At 52.6% G+C, this 18,153-nt stretch overlaps 2 protein-coding genes across 3 annotated transcripts in view; both read left to right on the top strand.

Annotated features, from left to right (window-relative positions):
* KLHDC3 (kelch domain containing 3) overlaps positions 1-14,960 on the top strand; it is a 17,978-nt gene extending 3,018 nt beyond the window's left edge. Inside the window, exons 1-11 of one of the 2 annotated variants that reach the window (XM_031552291.1) lie at positions 269-380; positions 497-742; positions 2,578-2,754; positions 6,464-6,579; positions 7,819-7,890; positions 8,108-8,321; positions 8,590-8,676; positions 9,845-9,953; positions 13,967-14,040; positions 14,191-14,269; positions 14,379-14,960. In XM_031552291.1, the coding sequence (XP_031408151.1) occupies positions 589-742; positions 2,578-2,754; positions 6,464-6,579; positions 7,819-7,890; positions 8,108-8,321; positions 8,590-8,676; positions 9,845-9,953; positions 13,967-14,040; positions 14,191-14,269; positions 14,379-14,445 (1,149 nt within the window). In that variant the 5' untranslated portion in view covers positions 269-380; positions 497-588 and the 3' untranslated portion in view covers positions 14,446-14,960. Of the gene's footprint in view, positions 1-268; positions 381-496; positions 743-2,577; positions 2,755-6,463; positions 6,580-7,818; positions 7,891-8,107; positions 8,322-8,589; positions 8,677-9,844; positions 9,954-13,966; positions 14,041-14,190; positions 14,270-14,378 lie in introns of those variants that run through there. The other variant, XM_031552290.1, reaches the window with a different exon arrangement.
* A 1,089-nt stretch (positions 14,961-16,049) lies between these two features.
* On the top strand, positions 16,050-18,147 carry LOC104909493 (neuronal PAS domain-containing protein 4-like). Its single transcript, XM_010706412.3, has 6 exons — positions 16,050-16,150; positions 16,620-16,786; positions 16,895-17,031; positions 17,196-17,301; positions 17,456-17,702; positions 17,805-18,147. Exons 1-6 carry the CDS (start codon positions 16,050-16,052, stop codon positions 18,031-18,033), a joined length of 987 nt encoding a protein of 328 aa, XP_010704714.1. The 3' UTR covers positions 18,034-18,147.
* The last annotated feature ends 6 nt before the right edge of the window (positions 18,148-18,153 follow it).

Here is an 18,153-nt window from a genome sequence, read left to right on the forward strand (position 1 = left end):
CCTTGTGGTGTGTTTCTTTTTTTTTTTTTGTCTTTTTTTCCCTCCTCTGGCATTTCTCATAACTGTTCCAAAGACCACACTCTTCCCCCAGCTCTGTTCTTTTTCACCTTCGTAGTTGGCTCTGGCTGTGTGCATTCGTTCATGCAGACAAATTGTTCTGGCACGTACATCGTGTGTACATCACTGGGGCATGGCTGGCACACAGCGCTCGCTGCCTTCACAACAACCTCAACCTCTTGGCTTGTGCTGCCTGCACAGCCGCCCCGAGCTTTCTGTGTGCGAGGGCATCTCTGCTTGCTCTCCTCGCTTTGCTCGAGTTACGGTACCCGCGCTGCATCTCCTTTCCAAGGAGAGAGCAAGACCATCTTCAGCTGGATGAAGTGAGTGCGCAGATGAGTGAGGGCGCAGCAATGTGACCTTCATAGCTGGCATTCAAGGAAAGCGGGGAGACCCGGGAGATAGACGGTGTTATTTTAGCATGATGCCTTCGTTACAGAGCCAGGTGACGTCTGCCCGGCATGCCGACGGCCTGAGAAGCATGAGGCTGTGGTGCTGGGAGCCCTGAGGAGCGCCGGGCTCACAGGAGGGATGTTACGGTGGGCTGTGCACCTGGAAGGCGGGCCGCGCAGGGTGAACCACGCGGCCGTGGCTGTGGGACACAAGGTGTACTCCTTCGGTGGGTATTGCTCTGGAGAGGACTATGAGACGCTGCGGCAGATCGACGTCCACGTTTTTAATGCAGGTAAACGTGGGGTGTAAAGGGGCGGTGTGCTCAGTTATCGGTTCTCTTGCGCGCTGTTGTTTAATGCATTCCGCTCTGTTCTGTGCTGACTGCGGCTCGGTGGAGGTTTTCCATTCAGGCAGCAGCCAGCTGGTTGGTATCACACAGGTTTGCACCGTGCTAAGCAAAGCAGCCAGGGTCCGTCTTGCAGAGGACCCAGTACGTATCTGAGGGCTGATTCGAACCGTGGCAGTGCTGGGAGAGGCTGCATTCCTTGATTCAGTGCTCTTTGAACTGGAGAGACTGAGCTGGTCCACAAAGTGCTCCCCTATAATTAGGCTGAAAAATTGCACAGGTGCTTGGATGAGCCCAGCTGACAACCAAGGGCTGGTTGCTCTGCATGCTGCCCAGTCTGCAACCTCTCCTAATATGCAGACTAGTTTGCTGCAAGGTACAAAGAATGCACTGCTCTAAATCTGGCTTTGGGGAAGGCAGCGGCATGTGCAGTGGTGGATAAAATGGTTCTGTGGGGTTGTTGAGGTGAACTGCTCATGGTGTGGAAGGGAACGTAGCTCAGGAACTCCTGACTGAAGACATTCATCTCTGGCCAGAGAGACTGGGCTCTCGCAGTCAGGATAGTTGAAAATGGCATCAGAGCTCTTGTGGGGAGCACATTCTTACCCTGCCCAAAGGAATGCTCTCGTATTGCCTTTCCTGTTTACCACTCCCAGGTATTAAAGAGTCATGGTGCTGTGGCCACTGCCTGGGAGGTGCTGCTGGCTTCCCAAGCCCTTGCTGAGTTAGTGCTGTTGGGATTAAGTGCCAAAGCCAAAGTACTGGGTTTTGAGTGATCTCTCTCAATGATATGAAGAGGAAGACCATGTTTTAGGTAGGGAACATCCTGTTTGGCTAGAGTTTGGCTGTACTTCCCCCCCTGCCCTTCCTGCCTCAGAGGTGGACACTCGTCTCTCGAGGTGCCTGATCCTTTCCTTTGGTAAGGATGGCCACGTAATGCTTGCTGTGACTCCTGCACTGTCATTACGCCCTGTAATGCATGTTGGTTGCCCTGCCTACTACTGAATGTGACATGCAGGCTTCAGGAAGGAGAGCCTGTAATCACAAGACACTCCTGTTTGTACCTCAAGATCAGCAGGGAGAGCTGAGGTGTGGATGGGGATAAGGGAGACACGGCTGTCTGCTCCAAAGTTTGGTTTTACTTTTTTTGTCTTGTTCTTATTATTTTAATAACAATTACTGTTGTTTCTACAAAGCTACTGTGTTGTTTTTCTTAGACTGTGCTTCCAAAGTCCAAATGATGCCTTCTCACCTTGCCCTGCAGTGAATTATTCCTGTGCTGCCCATTCCTTCTGCTTTGAGCATCTTCTTCAAAAACATCACTAGCCTGAAGTAGTGTCCGCATTCGTTATCACCTTCCCCCTTCTTTTCTTTCCTGTTTTGGGAGGGTGTATGTGGTGGTTTTGTGTGTTGGGGGGGTGTCTGCTTGTGTGCTGTACCTTCCCTCCTGGTTCAGTATGAGCAAGAGCAGAAATTTCTTTGATGTGGTAATGCAGAACCATAGCTATTTCTGTCCAGATTCCTCCAGTCCTCTGTGCTTCCTGCAGTCTTGCCTGAACAGTGGACCTGTGGAAAGCAGTGCTTCCATATTTCTTAGCCACCTACTATTCAGGGTCGGGCACAGCTCTGTCTTGCTTGCTAGACTGCTTCTGCATCTTATTGTGCAGGGGGAAAACAGAGCCGTCGGGCTTTCTGCTTTCATGAATGCTCGCTTGCCCACGATGGGTTGACGGGTGAGCCTGCACAGTGGGCTTAACGCAGGCTCTAACTTGTACTTCCAGTGTCCCTGCGCTGGATCAAGCTGCCTCCAGTGTGGACAAACAGCCGTGATCAAGTGAGAGAGGTGCCCTACATGAGATATGGGCACTCAGCAGTGCTCATCGACGACATTGTCTACATATGGGGAGGCCGCAACGACACGGAGGGTGCCTGCAACGTGCTCTATGCCTTTGATGTCAGTAAGTTCCACCTCCTTACTCATCCTCATCACAGCTGCCCGTGGTGAGACCTTTTCTCTGCCCCACTGTGCTGCTGCCCAGCTTGTTCTCCTGCCTCCGGTCCCTACAAAGTGGCAGTGTAGAGCAAACAGGGCAGATGAGGAATTGGTGCTGCTGGATGATTCAGCAGGGTGGCAAGTGCATCTGCACACCTGACTCTCTGTGAAAGCCTTGGAATAGAAATTAATGAAGTTCTCTGACAGACAAATGATTTTCAATTTTTTTTTGTCAGCTTTGTACGCTCTCAGTGATAGTAGCTATAACTGAAGAGCTCTTTCTGATGTACTCCTTAGCTGTCTCGAGGATTGTTGTTGCTTTCCAGGGAACTGGTTCTTTCTGAAAGCGTGAAGCAGAGTGAGGAATCAAGTGCTGACGTGGCTGAGGACAGAATGGAGAAATAAGGGCAGGCTTGAGCCAGATTAGATAAATCCGAAGGATAAAGTCCTTGGGATTTCAAATTGTTTTCTTCATTATGCTCTTGTTCCTCACAGGTGTTTCAGAGACTGGGTGGACAGGAGTGTCAGGGAAGGAGGGGGGTACATCTGGATTCTGGGGCAAGTTCATTTAAATACTAGTGACAAGTGCTTGCTGCTTGGTCATGAGTTCCCTTTGTTGCCAGAAGTCTCGAAGCCTGGAGCTGCTCTCTGGGCACAGGGTTTTCCCCCTTCTCGTGGTACGTGCAGCCAGGAAGCCACAGCAGATTGCCTTCTACGCAGAAGCCTTGCAGTGGGAGCTGCCTGGTGTCCCTGCCAATTCCAGCACTTTAGCATTAAGTGCAAATTAACTGAAAAGGCCAGCCCTAAGTCCTAGTCCAAACCCTGCGCAGCTGTCTGTACACACAGTGCCTGTCCCCTGCCAATCCTGGAAAGTGTGGCTGGCACTCCTCCGACTGTGGTGTGAGCTCTATTGTATCCATTGCATCAGGCTGGATAAGTCCTGGCTGAGTGCAGTTTTGTCGTTTGGAGATGGAGGCACTGAGCTGACCGTGAGGCAAGGTCTCTTCCATCTAATTTGACGCATTATGCCTGGGCAAGCTCTTGCTGCTGCCATGTGACTTGGGCTTGGAAGCAGCCCTGTGAAGGATGGGAACTCAATAGCTGTTGCAGCTTTCTTGCTAGCTGCCTGCCCAGGATTTTGTTGACCTTGCATACCCCTCTGTGTGGTTCCAGCTAGAGCCTAGGTGGACTGCTGTGGTCATGGGCCAAGTTCAGAGGAGTTATCCTCACGAAGAATGTTGCTTTGGCTCCAGCTTTACCACTTTCTGAAATAAGTACGGCTCTTGGCAGCTTGCAGTATTTCAGGGGGACATCTCCTTCTGCCTCGAGGCTTATCTGTGCCTCTCTGTGGGCTCATGGGACAGGTGCCTGTTTGTGCTTGGCAGGGAGTTGCTGGCACGGCTCCACGTTGCCCTGCATGGAGAACGGCTCTGGCTGGATTTCAAGTCCTCCTTTAACTCGGTTCTTGGGACGTGTGGGCTGAGGGCTGAATCCAGCTTGTGTAGGTGTATGGGGAGCGGTGGTAAGGGGACTGTGAAGGGTGGAGGGTGGGGAAATCCCCCCTTGGAGAGGGGGTGCAGATGTGACGAGGAGCAGATAAGAGAGGGAGAGCTGCAGAGGTGAAGATGTGCACTGCAGCTCTGTTGACATGATAAGCTTGTGGTTCAGTCACTTCTGGCTGTGTTTTTGAGCGCTAGCTCTCTTCAATTAATTAGTTAGCATCTCCAAGCTGTGAGGTCACTTGGGCCATTTAGAGTGATTTCTTCACTGTAGTTGAAACTGTAAAGGCAAAGTTGATAAACTGTAGAATCATAGAATATCGTGAGTTGCAAGAGATCCATAAAGAACACTGAATCCAACTCCTGGCTCCATGCAGCACCACCTGAAAATCAGACCCCCAAGCTCCCTGAGCTCCGGCATCGGGGCCGTGCCCACTGCCCTGGGCAGCCTGTGCCATGCCCACCACCTCTGGGGCACAGCCTTTCCCTCACCCCCACCTGCCCTCCCCTGACACAGCTCCGTGCCGTTCCCTCAGCCCTGTCGCTGTACAGACAGCAGAGCTCTGCTCCCTGGGAGAGCTGCAGCTGCCATCAGGCCTCCCATCAGCTCTGCTTTGGGCCATGCGAAACGGGGACTCTGGCCTTCTATGGTGGAGTAACAGCATTGATAGACTAAGGAAGGGCAACTGATATCATCCACTTTGACATGGTCTGGCCCCATATCCTTATCTCTAAATTAGAGAGAGGTGGATTTGAAGGCTGGACTCTTCAGTGCATAAAGAATTGGCTGGATGGTTGTAGCCATAGGGTTGTGGTCAATGGCTCTACATGTAGGTGGAGGCCAATCACAAACAGTGACCCCCAGGGATCTGTCTTGGTATTGATTCTCTTCAACATTTTTATCAATGACTGAGACTGTGGGATTGAATGTACCCTCAGCAAGCTTCCTGGTAACACTTAGCAGAGTGATGCACTCAGTACAACAGAAGGAAGGGATGCCATCCAGAGGGACATGAACAGGCTTTGAAAAGTGGGCCCATGAGAACTTAATGAGGTTCGATAAGACCAAGTGCAAGGTGTTGCCCTTGGGTCGGGGCAGTCCTAGATACGAGTACAGGGAGATGAACTATTTGAGAGGGATTTGAGGCTGGCCCTCCTGGCTGCCTGGGCACACTGCTGGCTCATGTTCAACTTGCTGCCAACCAAGACTCCCAGATCCCTTTCGGCTCCCAGTGTCTCACCCCCAGCCTGTTTGTACAGCCAGGGTTGCCCCTTCCCAGGTGCAGAATCCATCTCTTGTCATGTGGTTGGTGATTGCCCAGCTCTCTAATGCATCTAGATCTCTGTGAGGCCTCTCTGCCCTCAGCAGAGTCAATAGCATCATCAGCAAACTTGCTCAAAACACATTCTAGTCCTACATTCAAATAATTTATGAAGATGTTAAAGAGATCCGGCCCTAAAATGAAGCCCTGAGCAACCCTGCTAGTGGCTGGATGCAGCCTGATGCAACCCTGTTTACTATAACCCTTTGATCTGATCTGCCAGCCAATTGCTCACCCACTGCATTATGTTTTTGTCTAGCTCTATGCTGGACATTACATCAAAAGGCTTCCTTTGGTCAACTCAGTGGATAACCTTGCCATGAAAGGAGATCAAATTTGTTAAACAGAACGTTCCCCTTGTGAACCCATGTTGGCTGTGAGCCAATGACCACATTGTCCTTTAGGTGTTTTCCAATAACTTTCAGCATAATCTCCATAGTTTTACCGGCACTGAAGTGATGTTGACAGCCCTGTAATTACCAAGGTCTTATTTCTTGCCTTTCTTGAGAGTTGCTACAGTCCTTGCCAGCTTCCAGTCTCTTGCACCTCTTGCAAAGCCTACTTGTGAGTCAATACAAATAACATTGCTCAAGCAGTGCTGTACTAATCACATGTAGAACTTGAGCTGTTTGTCAGGCTGGACATTGGCTGTGCCCCAGAGCTGAGGACCTCTGTTGCTGTGCCCTCTGGGGAAGCTCAGGTAGGCAGCCTCACTTGGAGAAGCTTGCTGAAGAAGCAGGTGCTGTGGGTGAAATAAGGATTTCTGCCTAGAAATGAGGGGAATGGCTGCGAAGAGCTCTCCCATCCCGACATCTACTGTACTTTCTTAGCATTGCCTCCTGTTTTATTTCAGACACGCACAAGTGGTTCACGCCAAAGGTGTCTGGAATGGTCCCAGGAGCAAGAGACGGGCACTCAGCTTGTGTCCTGGCAAAGAGCATGTTTATCTTTGGAGGCTATGAACAGCTGGTGAGTAATCTCAAACACTTATTTGGCAATCCCCTGGGAAAGAGGGTATTCCTACCCAGGACATTAGCAGAGGCAGGGGATGTGGGCATATTTATATTCACAGTTGCCTTCATTTTATAACTCGACAAAGTTATGAGCCTAACCTGGATAATCAGCGCCATAATTTTTCAGAGGAGGTGGTTGGTAGGTCTGTGAAAGGGGCAGATTTTTTGTTTGCTTTCCCAAAGCATACAGAGTTAAAATATGTTATATTTTATGGCGCATTTCTCCAACAAATTTAGATAAATATATAGCAATTATAACAAATATATTTTAATTTAGCTAAGGAACACCCAAGAAATGCACTGCTTCCAACGTCTGTAGTGCTGTTATGAAGTTTTGTCCCCATGTGGTGCGTGCTCCCTGTACTCTGTACCTCTTCTCATGCCTTGCTGAGCCTCTCCAGCAAGCACCTGTCCTTCCTGTAAGAAGGACAGAGATCATCCTGCACTGCCAGTGGGCTTAACACCCCTTTAAGTAAATCCTTATGCTCTCAACTTACAAGAGTAAATATCACTTCAGACTATCACCAGACTCAAGGAAAGTTGTACCACGTTGTTTGGATGAAAGCTGGGGCTGTTATGGCAGTGCCTTGGTTATTCTCCCGGCTTTCCGAGTTCTCTAGCACGTTAAGCCCATGATCTTGATTGCAGCTCTACAAACGTGGGTTGTTTTTAACCAAGGCCAAACAAGCCTGCCTTCTTGGTTTTGCTGCCATCTCCCTTGTCTGGAGGAGCAGAAGTCTGTTCTATTTGTGTGAGTGCAAGCTCTACTCAGCTGCAAGCTGCAGATTAGTTCTGTGGGATCCTCACCTGTATTTACTCTTGGGTGTTGAGTTTCCTTAAAGTAATCCTAGCTCCTACCTCTCATTGCATGGCCTTAGCAGAGGCAGTTTCTCCACCTTCTTCTGTTGCGGCACGGAGTGGAGGTAAAATTCTGCTGTGTGCAGGTCTTGGTGGTAGGAGCCAAGCTCTGAATAAATGGGAAGGTTGCAGGAGAGAAGGAACAGCTTTAAGGAGGGGTGAGCTTTACCTCCTTCTTGTTAAGTGCTGCTTGCTTGGATGTTTTGGAGCAAGCACCGCATCTGCTAGGAAGTGCTGGGTCCAAAGGAGTGATGTGAGTCTCTAGGATAGCTGCCTTGGTCTGGTGTCACCAGGCTTCTCAGTGCTTTGGTAACCAGGCTGCGCTGCTGTCTTCCAGGCTGACTGCTTTTCAAACGACATCCATAAATTGGACACCACAAACATGATGTGGACCTTAATCTCTGCCAAGGTCAGTGTTGGTTTTTATTCTGGTTTGTGGAGAAAGTCTTGGTTGTGCTGTTCTCTGGGGTAGATGCACATGCTTGTCTCCCAGCTCCTGTTTGGTGTGGCTGGGATCTGCAGAAGTTCTCCACGAGAAGGCAGCCACGACAATTTGCCTATCAAGAGGTGTCACCTCCGTGGGTAACTTGCACTGTCTCTCTTGCTGTTTTAAACTGTCCCTGCAGGGTACACCAGCTCGCTGGAGAGACTTCCATTCAGCTACCATCATTGGAACAAAGATGTATGTATTTGGGGGCAGGGCTGATCGTTTTGGACCATTTCACTCCAACAACGAGATCTACTGTAACCGCATAAAAGTGTTTGATACAGAAACAAACTCCTGGCTGGACTCCCCTCCCACTCCAGTGCTTCCTGAAGGCCGCCGGAGCCATTCAGCATGTGAGTGTGGGGCTGCTGGGAGAGGAGAACGTGGAAAGGAGTTCCCACCCATAGCACGAGGGTGTCTACTCCGCTGGGTGGAAGTGTGGGACAGTGAGGGGTGCTCAGAGCCTGGTTTCTGTGGAGAGCTGCAGCCCGTAGCAAAGCCTTGTGTGCAGCCTTGTGTGTGAAAGTGATATAAGCTAAAATGGGCAGCGAGCATTGCTTTGCTTTGTGTTTGGTGTTGGGACCTGGGTGGCATGCTGATGTCTGTTTTTACTCCCCACAGTCAGCTACAATGGGGAGCTCTATGTATTTGGTGGCTACAACGCACGCCTGAACAGACACTTCCACGATCTCTGGAAATTCAATCCAGGTATTTACGCTTCTAACTTGTTGCAGTGATGGTGCTCGAGGCTCTCGTGTGTGAGTGCTCAGATGAACGTACACTCCAAGGGCTTGCGTGAGGGAAATGGCTGCCATGACAACATAGACAGAAACTTGCTGTGCTCAGAGCCCCTGTTCCTCCTCAAACTCTCCAGCTCCCATTAGAAAAAGGAAATGTTGCTGAAAGGTGCTTATTTGGAAGGCGCTTGGAAAAAACTTTGGTTTGTTCCTTAACACACAGAACTGATGGCAGAAAAGAAAGTATGGGGTTAGTGGAGCCCAGACATTAACTGGGGAAGCCACTCAGCTTAACTGCAGCATCACCACAGCATGCTCTGTTGGTACCGTGTCAGCTTGGTGGTTCTTGATCTGGTACCCAACTATCAGTCAGCTGTAAGATGTTTTGGAGTCAACAATCCATGAGATGTGATTCGATTGCTAATCACTTTGCAGAGCGAAGCCTTATAAGAATTGTGGTTATGGGGGAGCAGCCAGCTTGCTGTTCCCCAGCTGACCTGTGATCTAGTGTGAGAGCTGCTGAAAGTTTTGGTGCTTTACGTTTGTGATTAATCAGCCCCAGCATCGTTGCCATAGAGAGCAGCAGGGGCAGAGGCTGCTGTCCTCTCTGCCTGGTTCAGTCTCCCTTCTGCCGCAGCCAGCCTGCCCCAGCTCGAGGATGCTCTGCGTTCTCCGTGGCTGCCAACAGATGGAGCTGGTCCCTGGGCTTCCACTCCAGATCGGGCCCTCGCTGACGAAGGAGAGCTGACCGCTCCTGCACTTCTGCCTGCGCAGCTCCCTGCGGTGTTAAACCTGCTGCTTTCCGCGGCCCCTGGGCTCGAGCTTTGTAGCAGAAAGGCCTGGTTTTGTCACAGTGGCTGCAGGGAGAACCTGCAACTCCTGTCCAGAGCTCTGAGGGCCGTGCCTGGCGTCAAAGCAACCCTCCATCAACAACCCGATGGGAGTGCACTGTTCTGCCTCCAGCAAAGAAGAGGTGGACGGGAGGGTGCATGTTGGCTGATTGGTATCTGTGGGGCCTCTGTTTTTTTTTATTTATTTCTTCTGTGGTTTGTTTAATTCCATAACCTGCTTATACCTACGTCTTGGTCAGGGCTTTGTGACAAGCTGGTGCATTCTCTCATCCCTGTCCCTTCGCTTAGTTTCCCTTTCATGGAGGAAGATTGAGCCCAAGGGGAAAGGCCCATGTCCTCGACGCCGGCAGTGCTGCTGCAGAGTAGGGGACAAAATCATCCTCTTTGGAGGCACCAGGTGAGTTGTAGGGAGCCAACGGTGTGGCTTTGGGGAAAGGTTTGCCATTCCCTTCAGCACAGTTTCCTTCCGTGCTGTAGTCAGCTTCGCTTTGTAGCCGCATGGCAACTGTCCATCTAACTTCAAGTGTGACAAATTACACACGTCATAGCTCCTCTGGAAAAAGCAAAGGGGAAACTGAAGTTGTGGTGTTAACTTGTAAAGCACCTGATGACAAGTCTTATTCTCCAAGCAAGACAGGTAGCCTGGTCTGCTGTGCTGAAGCAGACTTCAGACTGATTTATTCTCCATTACATGCTGCCCTGCTTCTCCCTCCAGAATTTTTCCTTCATTGGCAGGACTGGTGTCTGCTGAGCTGCAGAGACATGTCAGCTCAGCCAGGAGCTGTTTGAGCCATTCACACAAAGTGGTATTCCCTTCTGTGTATCAGTGTTCCTTAGCAAAATTTCCATTCGGAGAAGGGACCCAGTGTTAAGGATTTAGCTGTCAAACACTGGAGTTGGTACTGTCAGGATGGAGGGCAGCTGGATGTGGCCAACAGCCTTAGCAGCTGCTAAAAGGAAGGAAGTAGCCCATCACCAGGACATGCTCTGCGCTGTCTGAAATGACAGATTGCAGCTCTGGAGCACAGGCCTGTTTGCCAGCATTTACCTTGCACAAACATCTGAAATGCTTTCAGCCCTCCAAATGATTTGGAAAGATTTGAGACTTTCTCTGGGACACTGGTAGTGGCTTTTTGGGGAGAAGCTGGGGGCAGAGGACAAGACAGGGCAGTTGATGGGCTGATGTAAACAACATCTGATGAAGAAAGGGCCTTCAGCTGCAGAAGAGCTTGGCAGTGGTATGCCTGTGTGGGTATGAGGGGAGCCTGCAGTACATGGTGAGGTGCTGAGTTTATCCAGGCTCCCCACAGATACCAGCTGCTGCTCTGTGTAGCAGAAGGCTTGATAGCAGCTCTGGATGCTCTCAGGTGCTGCAGTCTTTGGTAGATAGTGCAGCAGCTGAACTTGGGTGTTAAAACTCAGCTGTCCTAATGAACACTAGCAAACCACAGTAAATTTGACACCAGTTTTTCGGAGGCCAGTCCACCTCTGCCAGACAGACTGGCAGCAGCTTGTCTTTTCCACTGACCAACTTTTTGCCTTGTTCTTCCTGCAAGGTTCATCCATACCAGGCTGGGGTAGGAAAAACTGCTGGTGGCTAGGAATGTAGCCTGTCTGGATGGAGGGGCAGCCCTTCAGGCTGGGGTGGGGGCTGTGCTGGCTTCCTGTAATGGTTATCAGGTGTGTTCTGGAGCCGGCTGGCAAGATAAGAAATTTTCCAGGAAGTCGTTGTAAATGGAGAACTCCCTGCGGTCTGCCTGCTGACCTGTGCTCCCCTGCTGGGGAAGGGGAGGGGAGCATATGGATGTGGGGGATTCAGTGGTGCCTTGCAGGATCAGCCAGGCAACGGTGTCAGGCATGGCCAGGCAAACCCCTTTGTGTCCTGCCCTCCCTGACAAGGATTCACTGCACCAGAGGCTGTTCAGGAGTTCTTCTGCAGGTGCTTGCTGCTGCATCACCCGTGTGCTTCTTTTTGCTTTGCAGTCCTGCCCAGAGCTCCATCCTGTTGCCTATCTGTGGTTTTTCATTAAGGCCAGCAGCAATCCTGTTGTTTGTATCCCATTTCAGTGACAGGGAAGCCATGTGGCACTAAGCTCAGTGCTGCTAGCTGTGTCCCAGGCTTGGTCCCCTCCCAAACACCAGCACTTCACAAACAGAGACCATTCACAAAGGGAGAATGAAGAGGAGATGGAGTACCATAAGTCGGAGTTTAGCTGTATGGGTGCTGATCCAGGTTTGCCTTGGGGCTGCTCTATCCTGACCTGGCTTAGAAAAGCCTGGCTTGGTGAGGGAGAGTAAACAGTTCTGCTGGGTTCTGGCTGGTTCCCTGTGTACTGGGAGCTGCAGCACTCCTGGTCTTGAACTGCAGGCTTTCCCCAGCTGCTTGCAGTTGGGTGATAAAGCCATGAGCGCACTGCGCTGCCTGCTGGCTTCTCTTTGGAAGATAAGGGATGCCCTAGGTCTTCCTGTGACGTGGATGTGAGATTAGATTGTGGTGTTCTTGTATCCAGGCAGATGGGACTTATCAGCAGCAGGTCTTCTCTGCCAGCAGCAAGCTGTGCCTCGTATTTGTGTGGGGGTGCTGAGGAGTGGGGACACAGGTGCTGCCTTACCTCCTGTCTGACGTGAAGCTTGGTGGGTTATAGGTGGACAGCCAGCAACACTGCAGTGAGAATCACTGCATGAGGTCCCAGCTAAGCAATAAGAATGTACTGAACTGCCTTGTGGCAAGCCAAAGAATGACTCATAACACCTTTCCTTTCTTGCAAGTTCTCCAAACAGCCATCGGTGCTTGGGCAAAGCACTAATGCTCCAGTACAGGCTGGTCTGTCTGTGCTGGGGGACGCGGTGACCCATCTCTCAAGTGGCTTTGGCTGCTCCATCAAGACCACAAAGGCAGAGAACCTCAACTGAGGCTGCCTGTTGTTCCCTGGCCATACCTGAAATCACAGCTTCCCATTGGTACCCCAGGAATGACATCAGATGGGAGCACGGCTCAGCTGCAGTCTCTTGAAACTGCTGCCCCATTTTGACACAGCCAAGCAGCTGTGGATGGAGCCAGCAGTAATTTCTGCAGTCAGACTGAGAGATGTCTGTGCCTGCACTGCTGTGCAGGTGTCTCCTAGCTGCCGTCTCTACCTTTCTCATACATCTCAATGGCCGTGCTGAAATGATTGCAGCAGATCTTTCCTGTGTGAGAACTGGAGCCATGAACTCTGCCACGGCTGTGCAGAATCTGATTCAAACCTTGTGCTGTTGTGCTTGGCACACAGCTTCAGCCTGAACTGCAGGGAGCCCAAAAGTAGTCCAGCTGCAGGCTGGGGCAGTGGAACACATGCTAGCTAATAAAATAGGATGTCTGCCTGGCTGCAGGTTGCTAATTTGTGGAGAACTTGTGCTAATGCAACAAGTGCATATGGCTTTTGCAGAAAAAAAGAGCTGCTGCCAAGCCAAGAGGAGACCTCAGTGGCTGCTTCAGTTGTTCATTCTGAGCTGCTACCTTCACTCTTCTGTAGAAAACTGCAACAAAGCGTCTTCCATAATGCACTCAAAGAAAGCTGCTTGGCTTACCACACTCCAGCAGTGCTGGGGTGGTTTGGTACACTGCATGCTTGCTCTGTCCCCAGCAGCATCAGTGCTCTTGAGAGCTTATAGGCAGGAGAGTCCGTGGCATGACTCACAAGCAGCACACTGCGTTGCAGTCTGCAGGTGTTCTGTGCAACCTTGGGAAGCTGGAATTGAGGTGGACAGCAAGAGCAGAGCATCCCTGGAAATAGGTTGTGGCTCCCATGCCCTGTAGTCTTGCAGTACAACTAGAGAGCCTCACCGAAAGCCCACTTGGATGTCTAGCTTGATCTTGCCTACCTCAATGGTAGCACTACTCTTTGGACTGTGCATTGTGCCACTGAGTGGTGTCTGAATTGTCCTAGGTGAGCTGGCTGACCTCATACTTCCCATTGGGTGCCTTTGCTTGGCTGTGCATTGAAGCTGGCCCAAGGTCTTTGAAAAGGCATGGTATGGACTGTATCTTGCTGCACTGCATTGCATTTGGGCTGGCCTTTGCCTGCCCAGGCACCTTGATCTGTTTGTTTTCTAACACATTCTGGGGCAGACTCACATGATACAGCATCGCTGTGAACTCTGCATCCAGGGGATGCCAGCCCGTTTGCTGCAGAGCAGCCCACAGGCTCGTTTTGTTGCACAGAGCTGCGCCAGCACACTTGCATTCAGGAGCACTTGTAGCATCTCATCTCCAGCCTGCTCAGAGTTGTCCTCTTAAGAACCCCTTGGAGGGTTCCAGGCAGGCTGAGTTCAGTCCTGGACTTGCACAGCCCTTGGGGAGCCTAAAGAACTGCAATTGCTATGCAAGTGTTTTGGCACTGCTTGATGAGCTTTGTTTGGCTTCTGCAGCCCATCTCCGGAGGAGGGCATGGGCGATGAATTCGACCTGATGGATCACTCAGATCTCTACATCCTCGACTTCAGTACGTGAGTGCTCCCTGCACGGTGTGTGCCTTTTGCCACCAGGTGCCTCGTTGAGAAGCACCGTTTCCTGTGGCGTTGATTGCCTGATGCCCTGATCCCCCATAGTGCCCAGATGAGGACTGCTGTGGCTAATCGCCCTCTATCCACAGGCCCTAGCCTAAAGACGTTGTGTAAGCTAGCAGTGATCCAGTACAGCCTGGACCAGTCCTGCCTTCCCCACGACATCAGGTACTGTAGGCCTTGCATTGGAGCTCACCCATGCGTGCTCCATGGGGCGCTCCAGCCCTGGTTGCTGCATTCATGCTGCTTCTAATTGTGCCCTGCTGTTGTGTTACAGATGGGAGCTCTCGGCCATGACAACGAACAGCACCATCAGCCGCCCCATCGTTTCCTCGCAGGGCTGATGCTGGCTCAGCCTTCTACCACCCTGTACTCACCCCTCCACACACTGACCTCTTGCTCCACTGCCTGCATGAATTTTTAGCCCTTTCAAGCAAGGAACCTATGTGAGCTCCGTTTGTCTTGCCCCAGCCAGGCCTCCTTGGGCCCTTGTTACATTCAGGGCAGCATGGGTGTGCAGGCAGAGCATGCCCCTGGGGAAGAAATCTGCGTGCCCCAGCAGCACAGTGGTGAACCCCCCTCCTCGCCTGAAGAGCTGCAGCCGCACTGGCCTGGTGCCCTGCCAGTAAGGGCCTGAATTGACTCCTGCCACCAGCCCCAGGCTTGGAACTATTCCTGTGCTGCCTCGTAATCATGATGACGTTTGTGCCTGCACCCATTGGTGCTGAGCTGCCCCGAGCACTGGCTTGCAGGCCCAGGGTGGAGCTGAGCCCCTGCACCCAACATGGGGACTCTGCTGCCTGGCTCAGGTTGTAACAGAGTGACCAGTGGGCGTTTTATAAACACTGAGGTGGAAGTAGCTTTTTTGCTGCTCTGTGTGTCCAAATTGGGGCAGCTATGCTGGGTGGGAGGTATGGGAGGAGAGGGCAGTGGCTCAGCCAGCTGCAAGCTCTCCATGCCTGGTGGGAGCTGGGGCCAGCAGGAAGAGTTGGCCTGAGCCACAACGTAGCTGCCTCCTGGGAGAGTGACAGCAAGGGTGAATGGGAGGGAGCTGGTGAGCATTACCCAGGCCTTGCTGCCTCAAGGTGGGTGGATGCAGGGGTGAAACTGTGCTAACAATGCAGGAAAAGGTAGGAGAGTACTGTGGGCTTTTACTGGGATGCAGAAATCAGCTGACAGATGGTGATGGCTGTGTGCCATGAAATGCTGGAGCTTTTTGCTGCAGCATCCCCTTCCTCAGCACTGAAGCACCAAGCTTACTCTCCCTGCGAGGTGCTGGGCACCAGGAAACATGCACAGACCGCCCTGACTTGGTGCATCAGTCAGCACAATGCTGAGCACAGAAGTACCCCAAAATGCTCGTCTCTGTGAATGGCTTCTCCAAGGAGAATAACAAGCTTGGGGACTCTGAGCAGAGGCTGGAGGGGCTCAGTGCCCCGTGCCAGCTTCCTCTTAGAGGAAACATTTGGTGGGGAGAAAAAAAGGGTCTTGCTGGGGAGGGGAGGGAGTTTTTAGCGCTCTCTCCAAGGGGCCCTGCACACGCTGCAAGCTTCCATCCCGTGGTAGGAGCTAGTGCTGGGCTGCTAGCTGTGGGCCAGGAGCCGGATGGACACATGCCCTCCAGTGGGATCCCTGCACCCTTCATCATCACCCCCTCCTGAGCCACCGAGTTTGCTTTAAAGACCCCAGCTTCCTTTTATTGCTTCCCCTCTCAGATTGCAGCCGGCTGTGAGGGCTATTTTTAGCAGCCTGCCTTCTAAAAATAGCCCCAAGATGTTTGGAGTTGCGTCAGGAGGGGTACCTCTCCTCCGCACACCGGCTTGGCCCCTGCGCCCCAGGAGGCTACAAAAGGAGGCCAGGAGCAGCGGGGTCAGCAGGTTCAGACGCAGCCAGAGGCAAAGGCAGCAAGAAGCGCACTGCCGGCTCCAGGCATCCCAGTGCCGGCACCATGACCATCTTCTGCAGCCACTGCCACAGGCCGCTGCAGGCAGAGACGAGCTGCCTGCCCAGGAGGGCTGAGCAGGCGCACGGTGCCTCCAAGCCGTTCAGGTGAGCTCCCCTCCGCCCCTTACCTGCAAGGGGAGGCTGCGAGCGGCTCCTGGCCAGGGTGAGACCCAGCCAGGTGCAGGGGGTTTCTGCCAGCCTGGGACGCTGAGGCAAAGGATCTTGGAGGGGGCAGAGAGATTTTGGGAGGCTTGAATGAAGGCAGGTGCAACTTGCAGATCAAATGGGTTGCAGTTCATGATCTGGCACTGGGTGCGGTTTCTGCCCTAGTGGGGCTTGGTGGGGAGGTCATGTCACTCAGCTAGCTCCTAAAGCACGGGGCTGCAAACACCAGCAGTGTCTCCTGCTAGGCAGCCACACTGTCTGCTCTGTCTGCATCCACCAAAGGATTGCTATTCCTGAGAGACCTTGCATGGGGCACCAAACCGCCCCAGGGCCCAGTGTTCCCATAGCAGGAGATGGGGAACGCTGTCCCTTTTCCTGGGCAGGACTCCCCAAACAGTTGGCTTTGCAGATCAACCAAGAGTGCCTCCAAGGCACGTCGGGACCAGATCAATGTGGAGCTGCAAGCACTGCGCTCCCTGCTGCCCATCTCCACGCAGGAGAAGGAGCGGCTCTCCTACCTCCACACCATGGCCCTGGTGTGCCTCCGGCTTCGGGGAGCTCACCTCTTCCCTCCAGGTACCCATGGGCACTACTGTTCCTCTTTCATGGGCGCAGCTCTGCTCTGCATGGGGCGCTGCTCAGTCCCCTTTCAAAACACTGTTTCACACTCTGCTCCCCCCGCAGCCTCAGCTCCTCCCTCAGGACCGGTCCTTGCTGCAGAGCTGCTCTCCTTGCTTCCGGGGTTTCTGCTTGTGCTCTCAGCAGGCGGCAAGCTGGTCTACATCTCTGAGAACGTGTCTCAGATCCTGGGTCTCTCCATGGTAAGGGCTGGCCAATGTGGATTTGCAGTCACTGTTTCCCTGTGCCCATTGTGCATGGCACACTATCCTCATGAGAGGCTCTTGCACGGTGTTGGAGGGTTATAAGGTTGCAGTGTGCCAGCACACAGCCTGCTGGGGCCTGCCATGATAGCTCCTTCTATCAGGTGGAGCTTCTTGCCCACGGGGACACCATCTTCGACATTGTGGATGGGCGAGCATGGGAGGATGTACACAAGAAGCTTCTCCTTGCCCAGGAGCAGCCAGGCAGGGGTAAGGCTAGAGAGAACAGGAGTGCAGTGTGCTCATTGAGGTCTCCAGGCTGGGATCTCATAGGTGCTGCCCTGCTCTGGCTCTCTGTGGCTGAGGTCAGACCCAGCAAGTTGCCAGTGAGGGCGCTGAGGAGTCCCTAATCCACTCTCTGCAGAAATCTCCTTTGTCAGTGAGATGCGCACATCCAAGGCCTTCCGGCTGCAGCACGGGGGAAATCAGGCTGTGGCAGTACGTGGGCGCTTTGTGGTCCCACGTTGGCCGGCCTCCCCCTCCACCACAGCCTTCCTGGCCCTCTGCACCCCGGTTGCACAGCTGGATGCAGACCATGACACTGGTTCTCGGGACAACCTGTTTCAGAGCACACATGCCCTAGACATGAGGTTTATGGATGTCACAGAGAGGTGAGGGTGCCAGCCAGCTGTCCAGGACAGCCAGGATCATCTCCCTTCACAAAGGCTGGGTGTGGGATGCAGGCTGGACTCCACTCCTCTTGTCCTCTTCAGTGCCATCTACCACCTCGGCTACCTCAGAGAGGAACTGATTGGCCAGTCGTGGTACAGCCTCCTGCATCCTGAAGATGCTGATGTAGCAGCCGCTCAGCACAGGGCTGTGGGTGAGTATTATGCCCACACTCATATGTGTCTTCCTCTAGTCTTGTCTGGCTGCTTAGGACGGCCAAAACAAAGTGAACGGAGTCCCGCTCCCTGTAAAGAGCATGAAGCAGAAGGCTAGTTTTATGTCCCATACACTGACCACGTGGGTTTGCCTCGAGCCCTGCCTTTGTGAGAGGCTGCAAACCTGACCGTCGTCTGCAGCTTCTCGCTGGGGCTGCCGCTGGGGCTGCATCGGGGC

This window comes from Meleagris gallopavo, chromosome 2 (genome assembly GCF_000146605.3).
Source record: "Meleagris gallopavo isolate NT-WF06-2002-E0010 breed Aviagen turkey brand Nicholas breeding stock chromosome 2, Turkey_5.1, whole genome shotgun sequence".
In the NCBI taxonomy this organism is placed as follows: Eukaryota; Metazoa; Chordata; class Aves; order Galliformes; family Phasianidae; genus Meleagris; species Meleagris gallopavo.